Genomic DNA, 9245 nt, shown 5'->3' with positions numbered 1-9245 from the left:
GATTGCCTAGGTTTCTGGATAAAAAATTTTGTTGAGTGGATTGTAAATGCAATTAAAGAGCTGTTGGTTATACATATGTATGCAGTAATACTAGTGGGAAAAAAGGCCATGGATTTGAAAGAGAGAGAGGAGGGGTATATAGGAAATTTTCTAGGGGCAGAGGAAGACAGAAACGATGTTATTATATTATAATCTGAAAAATATTTTTCAAAAGATGCAATGATTAAAAAGTTAGCACAACTGAAATCAAGAGAACAGAACTAGAGATTGGGAAGTGTAAAGAATGGGGAGATGTTAACTAACTGGTATAACATATTTCAGCAAAAATAAGATGCCATTGTGTACTACTACACAGTGCATTGCCTTCTGATATAGATACTGTATTGAAATGAGTTCTCAAGTAATTGCCATAGTGAAATAATTTAGTACATTTGGATGCCTACCCAGATCTAACCACTGTATATACTTGCATATGCACATGCTCTGTGAGTACTGTATTCACAAGCACATACACATAATTTTAAAATAAACTAAAAAATCTTCCTACAAACAAAGAAAGGCTCTAAGTCAATACACCCAGAGATATCGCATATCTGAGTTTAGTTGCAGCACTGTTCACAATAACAGCTAGTCAAAGATGAACGCATATAGAAAATGTCAGTAGTAAATAAACAATGTCATCTCAGGAATATGGGTGCAATTGAAAATGATCCCACTCAGCAAAATAAGTGAGACTCAGAAAGGCAAATATTACATGTTTGTTTTCTTTCATTGGAAATTCTGAAATTTGTGTAGACAAAATTATTTATAGGATATGCATCATGAAAGTAAAAAAGTAGAAGTGAAACTGGGGAAAGGAAGGAACTAGCATGGAGGGGAAGAAGGAAAAGGGGAATAGTTAGAGGGAGCAAGCACGATCAAATACACGATATACTTATATGAAAGCCATTGCAATGTACAACGAGCATATGCCAATAAAATAAATTAGAAATTAAACAATTGCAAGCCAAGTACATGTAGGGAAGATGTGTATTTAAATTCATATATATCTAATAAAATATTTAATATATAAATTGATGGATTCACTAATTCTACTCATTTAGACATACTTAAAGCCATAAAATGTAAAATGGACACTTTACTGGAGATTGTAACACAATAAGTTTAGGATTCTCAAATGGGTTGTAGAAAATAGTTCGTATTTAATTTACAACTCCTCTATATCCTTAGGGAATGTAGATGGGAGTAACTAGCTACATAGTTTAGATGTGACTTGTTCTGTTTTCCTTCAATGAAGGAGCTATCACTCTAAATTTAAACTACATTGTAAAAACAGTTCTGAAAATGGCAATACTATAACAGATCATCTGTACAAAACAAATTTACTATAATAGAAACAAATGAAAAGATGTGATGTATCTCAATAATCATAACTTATTTGTACAACATTTCCATATTTCAGTAGCCTATACCTGAAATAATGAACCAGTATTAAGGCTAACAAGTCAATTAGAAATAAATCAGTAGCAAATGTATATTACACCATTTATCTAGCTAGATAGCTCTACCTACCTGCCCATCTATCTAACTTAACTATCTAACCATGCATTTCTACAATCAATTGGTTTAATTTTATGGTGTGATCCAAACATCAATTTATCGGCCTTTGAGTTAGAAGAAAGCAGTGATATCTAAGAGGGAAAATGCTCAAAATACTGAATATGCAGGCTTCGTAAATGGCTCAAAAGTTAAAGGCACTTGCTGTATTTGCAAAGGACCTGAATTTGGTTCCCAGCAACACAGCCTACTGTAATTCCAGCTCCTGGAGATCTGCTCTTCTGTCTGCCTCTAGCATACCCACATATGTAGCAATACACAAACAAACATAAAAATATGTAGCAGGTATTTGTACCACCCACTGAGACTTTATTAATTTTGAAAGCTTGACATTAGCTTAGGCTTGCTTCCAACTAGCTCTTAAAATTTAAATTATCCCCTTTATATGAATCAGCTTTCTGCCACAAGACTCATTACCTCATGGCAGTATCATCTGCCCAACTTTCTCCACACTTGGCTGGCTAATCCTCCACCTCAGATTCCTTCCCAGAGTTCTTATCTCTGCCACAAAGTCCTGCTATTCTCTTCCTGTCTAGCTATTAGCCATTCAGTTCTTTATTAAATCAATCAGAAGGTACCTTAGGCAGGTGAGGTAAAACAGAGCCATCTTTCCACAGTGTACAAAAAGATTATCCCAACAAAAAATCATTTTAAACCTACCTAATATGTGAAATTACCAGTTTCTTGGCTAATTCTTTGTTACTCAAATAGAGTAACTCAGGAGACATTTGCATGGTGTTTTGAAACAAAACAAACTCTACTATATGTCTTCAGCACTAGCCTTACCCATAATAATTCTTGAAAAGTTTTAATGAATCAGGTTTTAAAACCATTACCTACTGACTGCTTCAGAGCTAGGGTTTTGGAAAAAGAAGAACCTGGTACAAGAAAAACTCCCAAGAACCCACAAAGATGACCCCAGCAAAGGCTCCTAGCAATAGGAGATATGTAGAATAACCTGGCATCTCCTGTGATAAGGCAAGACTTCCAATAGAGGAATTAGGACACCAAGTCAGCCATATAGCCATCAACATACAGTCTATCCTGCCTGTGGGATGTGCGGGGGTAAGGGTGGCTCAGAGAAAACAAAAATTAAAAACCAATGGAATGGAAAATAACATTTCAGATGATGTCTCCAATAATACACAAATGATTCTACTATAGAAGGAAATATTATAATCCAAGAATAACGACTTCAAAACTAAACAGAGGACTGGAAAAGTCATTTTTCCAAAAAAATACACAAACAGCCATAACTGCATAAAAAGATCGTCCGCATATTTAGCCACCAAAGAAATGTAAACCACAACTCTAATGAGATGCCATGTAATATCACCTACAATGACTACTAAAAGGAAAGATAAAAATAGCAAACATTTCCCAGCATTAGAAAATTTACCAAATTCATACACTACTAGTGGGAATGTAAAATAGTCAAGACAATTTGAAAATATTTTGTGGTTACTTGAATTGTTAAACAGAACTACCACATTAACCACATATGCACATACATGAAAAAGAATTGAAAACAGGTGGTCAAACATAAAATTACATTGGCATTTATAGTAGAATTATGCATGATAAACAAAGGTGGACATATGTAAATGGAAAAATGTGATTCTATCTATACAATGAAATATTATTTGATGATATAATAGGTGCTGTATTCTCCAATGACTTACTACAAGATGTGGCATAGATGAAATTCAAAAGCATGGTAACCAAAAGTACCAATTAACCAAAAATCAAAAACTTTCTAATTCCATTTATGTGACAATTACAGAACTATTAAGACCATTAAGATCAAATTTGATTACTGGTTGTGTATAGCTGAGGGAGCAAGAACAGGTAAGGATGTTGGATACTGTAATGTTTCACGCTATGTTGATGACTGTGCAAAACTCTTGGAACTTTATATTTTTAAATGGGTGAATTTTAAGGTACAAAATATTTCAATGACCACTTAGGAGTGAGTACATACTGTGTTTGTCTTTCTGGGTCTGGGTTAGCTCATTCAGGATGATACTTTTCTAGTTGTATCTATTTGCCTGCAAATTTCATGATATCATTGGGGTTTTTATTCTGCTTAGTAATATTCCATTGTGTAAAGCAAAGGATAACCAAGGTACAATCCTCAGCCCCAGAGAAGCTAGGTAACCAGGAGAACCCAAGGATCTCCCTGGGAATAGGAAGTAGATGGGATGTCCTGGGTAAACTGGGGCCAGGGAAGAGTATAGAGGGGAGGCAATAAGGGGATGGGAACATGAAGGGTCAGGATGGTTGGGAGTGGAATAAATGGGGAGAGAATTAAAAGAGATATCATGATAGAGAGGGCCATTATGGTGTTAGGGAGAAACCCAGTGCCAGGCAAACTCCTAGGTGCCCACAAGGATGACCCCAGCTATGACTCCTCACAACAGTTGGAGAAGGTGCCTGAACTGGTCTTCCCCTATAATCAGATTGGTGGCTACCCTAATTGTCGTCATAGATCCTTCATCCAGTACCTGATGGAAGCAGATGCAGAGATCCACAGTCAAGCACTGGAACAAACTCTGGAGTCACGTTGAAGAAAGGGAGGAGGGATTATATGAGCAAGGGGGGCAAGATCATGACGGGGAAACCCACAGAGACTGCTGACCTGAGCTTGTGGTAGATCATGGACTCTTAATGGACAGCTAGGGAGCCAGCATGGGACTGACTTAGGACTCTGCATCTTGGTGACAGTTGTGTAACTTCTTCTTTTGTGGTGTCCCTGGCAGTGCGACCAGGACCTGTCCCTGATGCATGAGCTGGCCTTTTGGAATCTATTCCCTAAGGTGGGATGCCTTGTTCAGCCTTGATGCAGAGGGAAGGAGCTTGGTCCTGTCTGAACTTGATATGCCATGCTTTGTTGATTCCTATGGGAGGTCTTACCCCATCTGAATGGAGACGGAGGAGGAGTGGATAAGGTGAAGGGCAGAAGGGAGGAGGTACTTGGAGGGAACAGGAGGAGAGGAAGGAGGAGAAACTGTGGTTAGTATGTAAAATACAAAAATGATATATATATAAAGATATCTCAATGAACATGTTGAAAAACAAGCATAAGAAAATAATAACTACATTAACAGAATGGTTACTCTTTCAAAAATATTCTTATCTTATGCACATGAATGTTTATTGGTGTACTATGTGCATGCCTGGTGCCAGCAGAGACTAGAAGAGTGTATCAGAAACCCTGGAACTGGAGTTATTGACAGTTGTGTGTGTTGGAAACAGAACATGGTTTCTCTGGAAGAGCCCTAAGTGTTTTAAAACACTGAGTCACCTCCCCAACCCCAAGAATGGTTACTCTTTATATAGAAATTCAAAACCTAGTTACAACGGGATGACTAGTAATATTCAGAAACAGGAATTGTGGAAGGGGGACAGAAGACCAGAAGATTCAAATTAATCAAGCATGAATCACTTAATTGTTTTTATTGGAATTCATCAGAAGAAAAGATCTGTGTTACATAGACAAGGATTTATGATGAACTCTGTATATTTTAAACACCAACAAGTGGTTAACAAAATCCATGTGAATTCTTCATTTTCTCCTTTACATAATGAAAGAAATCTGATTTCACCTACCTCCCTGTATTTACTTAGTCTTTTCCAATCAAAACCATCTTTGTTTCAAAATTCTCTATTCACCTATGCTCAGGTTCTCAGAGAAGTATTTACATTTATCAATACAATTAACAATTTATAGTGTTTTCTGAAAATGGAACGTTCTGAAGAACAAAAATTCTAAAAAGCAAATGAGCTCCAAAATATGAAATTACCAAATCACCAAGTCTGGATTTATAAACACAAATATGCCAAACATAATATAAAAAGCATCAAGAATTTTATTTCCCAGGCGTTTACTGTGGAGTTTCTTTCAAAACTCATCTTAATCCTCAGGATTTTATTTCCTTTTCTTTCATCTCTCAAGCATGTTTCTCGGTTGACAAAACGGAAGGCTCTAATTGGAGAAGACGCGATCCAAACTTTTATTTAAGTTGATTTCAGGGTACTATCCCATGGATATAAATATCACCCAATGCATCTATTTTTTAAAAACACCTGTCTAAAACAGTATTATTTAATACGAAACAAAAGTTAAATTGTCCACATACAATGTCACCTGCTGCACTTAGCAATGTTAAGGAAAAATAATAGCTAAAATTATTTTGCTCACTCCAGAATCCGCTAAAAGCACTCTGTTTCCCACAGAGTTTACTGGAAAATATTTTTTGTAAAAAGAAAAAATGGAATACTTTTGACTCCAATAAATAGTCCAAAATTCAAGTCACTAAAAAACTGAGAAATTGCCTTCAAATTGTTTTTGCTTATTTATTTTGTTTGGTTTGGTTTTCTCCTTTCTAACCAACTATAAAAGATAATTATGCATCAAAATTACTGTACATTATTTAGAAGCCAGAAACACATAATTTCTAAAAACATTTATTTTAAAGCATCAAATCAAGCTTGAATTTCAGTAAACAAAGCTATGACTTCACTATATGATGAATTTTTGCAGAGTACAGTTTAGCAAACAGCAGATATAATACAGTATAAAGGGCGATTGTACAAAGGTACCATATCAATACCTTCTGGGTGAGTGATTTGGGTCATGTTTATCTTCAAAGTATTTCAAATGGTGTTCCTTTTCGTTGATACTTGTGCTTTCTGACAAAATGAAAGCATGCCAGTGATTCTTTCTACTTGGACTGATGCTTTGACACATGTGCCTAAACTGGAACAAAAAGTTCAGCATTCATGACCACCAGCTATATTAAAGCAGGAGAAGGCAGCCACTGAGATTTCTTTTAGCAAACACCAAAGGAAAGAAAATGCTGAGCGACGAGGATCAAGATATTATATAACGGTTAATTAAAAGACTGAGCTCTTTGCAAGAAGGCCCAATTCAAAATTAATTGCAATCTTCTTTCCATGACTTACAATCCCATGTTTTTACTGAGGCAAGCAACTTAGAAACATAATTATGTTATAACTGTGTAAGTAAACAAGGAGTTTGCCAGTGGAATGCAATCGATGCTTCTCTTGTGGGAAGTCAACTATTTTGATCACTGAATGTGCAATGAAAGGTTACATTTAGAAGCCAGGAAAACTTGTGGTTCGGGGCATATACATTGCTTCTATGGAAGAATGAGAATGTCACAATCACTGTAGGAAATTACAATGTCTAACACATCGTAAACATAACCTGCAAATACATTTCAGCAACATCACATCAAAATATTCACGAATATTAATGAGGCTAATTTGGAATAAGAGTTTCCTTCTCTCTCTTTCTCCTCGTTTAATTCCTCGATGTTGAAATGAAGATATCCTTAAGCTACACAGTAATATCAAAAAAGAAGCATATGGGGTTTTTTTTGTAAAATCCTTAGAGACCATAAAATATCTTGGCAGATAACAATACTATTCTATGATATCTACTTAAAGTTTAAACTTCATCTCTCATTTTTTCACTACCATGTTCACATTTCAGTTATGCTTGTTTGCATGCGAGAACATCAGCTAATCTATTATTTCAACAGTTTCGCCTATTTCTTTTGGAGCCAAGGTTTTTTATCAAAGCAATGGAGATTCCTTATTTTCAAGATGCTGAAGGAAGAACGCATGACACTCAAGCTTGCTGCTTTGCCTGGGCTTCTGCTTCCTGGAAAACAAAACAAACACAACATACGTTTAAAATATCACAAGGCAAACACTCCTATTCATCTCGGCTAAAATAAATTAGCAATTACTAGGATTATTCAAAGGCACAGTACTTATTTCCAGAGGGAAAGAGAGGATGTCATCACGCCAGAAAGTGCTATGCAGGTTGCAGGGAGAGAACAGGCATCGAATTCTGACTCAGCTGTGGATTCTGTATACCACACAACCAACTCACCAGGCAAGATGGGACCACTGAGAAAATGATGGCGTGCCTTTTATGGGGGTTAGCGACAGTTTTCTGATTGGATTTGAAGCCTGCTCCACAAGAGGAAATTCATGTATGGTTCTATGATCCTGGTAAGAAGTCCCTGAGTGAGGAAGTCGCAGGTACTAGAAGGAGCCTTCTATTGTTTTGTTAAATGTTTAAGTTGTGTTCAACAAACTGCCTGCTAATTGTGTTTATCAGCATGTAGTTGGTGTTGCTTACAGACTTGGTCAGAGAAGCTTCTTTTTGCAGTGAGCTGCAGTTAGTAACTGGTAAAAGGACTCAGTCATCAATGAGACATCTGTGCCACCACCCCGAAGTCTGAAAAAACACTTTGAAAAAGACAGTGGAGAAAAAGAGCCATAGGATGGGGGTGTTATAGAATGTATTTTAGGCACAACATGACTTTTGCACTCATCTCATGAACTCACAGGTTGGTTACCTATATTAGACAGGGCTCTGACAACATTCCCTCACTGAATTAAGGGAGGGGCTTGTGAGGCACCGCCCATCCTTTAGAAGATTGGCAGTTAACTGTTAATGGTTGCAGTTAACAGCTACTGATGGTGGGGGAAAGTAAATTTTCTTAAATGGTGTTTATGCTCTGGTAAATGCCTCCCAAACTATGCTCATATTGGAAAGCCATTTTTAAATTCAATGGATCACACACAAAAGCATAAAACTAAAAGTGAGATTGTATAGAAAGCAGAGGTTTGGGGAGCGGGAGACAGTTAATGGGGTAAATATGATCAAAACACATTACATATGTGTATGAAATTATCAAACTACTTTAAAAATAAAAACGATGAATAACAACTAGCATATGCAATTGGGGAAGCAATTAGATAACATCGTGTATATGCTTGGCAAGTGTTTCTTCACATAAGTACATACCACTTTGAAGTAAGCAGTACATGGGAGATAGCCTAGCTCCCGATAGTCACACTCTCTCTTTCCTAATGAAAGAAATTGCTGATATGGGCATCTAAAGCAAAAGGGTATTCTACATTCAAAGTAAGTGTCCATTAGAATGCATCATATTACCAGACACGGTAGCACACACCTTCAATTCCAGCATTCAAGAGGCAGAGGCAGGTGGAGCTCTCTGAGTCTGAAGCCAGTTGGTCTGCAGTGTGGGTTTGTATTTAATTATAGGAATAAAATATAATGTAGGACCAGTGAGACAACTTAACAGGCAAAGATGCATGCTGTCCCTGATGCAAGCCTGATGATCTGAGCTCAAATCCTGGAACTCAGTCCTCTTACCTACACATGTGCACTGTGGCACTAATGCTCCTTCTCATCACACACACACACACACACACACACACACACACACACACGCAGGCACGCACACACTGAATATTGAAATAAAACAAGATCCATTTAAGTAGCAATAGTTGTCTTCAGGCATCTATAAACACATGGATGCCCATGCACACAAACATTATGGACACACACACACACACACACACACACACACACACACACACACCACCACCACCACCACCACCACCAACAACAACAACAACAACAACAACAGCAGCAATAATAATCTTAATTAAAACCTGCACAGGTTTTGAGTTAAGTAACTCAGTGTTCAAATCCCAGCTGTGCCACTCAATTATGTAATCTTGGACGAAGTAAGTTATTTAAGTATTTTCTCAGTAGAATT

At 36.9% G+C, this 9245-nt stretch overlaps 1 protein-coding gene across 1 annotated transcript in view; it reads right to left on the bottom strand.

The window, feature by feature from the left end:
* Positions 1-5058: 5058 nt before the first annotated feature.
* Sh3bgrl (SH3 domain binding glutamate rich protein like) overlaps positions 5059-9245 on the bottom strand; it is an 87733-nt gene continuing 83546 nt past the window's right edge. The window contains exon 4 of the mRNA XM_040744331.1: positions 5059-7306. Within this exon, the coding sequence (XP_040600265.1) occupies positions 7274-7306 (33 nt within the window). The 3' untranslated portion in view covers positions 5059-7273. The remainder of the gene's footprint in view (positions 7307-9245) is intronic.

Source organism: Mesocricetus auratus, unplaced genomic scaffold (assembly GCF_017639785.1).
Source record: "Mesocricetus auratus isolate SY011 unplaced genomic scaffold, BCM_Maur_2.0 Super-Scaffold_100003, whole genome shotgun sequence".
Classification (NCBI taxonomy): Eukaryota; Metazoa; Chordata; class Mammalia; order Rodentia; family Cricetidae; genus Mesocricetus; species Mesocricetus auratus.
Note: the sequence above shows the minus strand (reverse complement) of the source record. Positions and strands in the feature narration are given on the sequence as shown.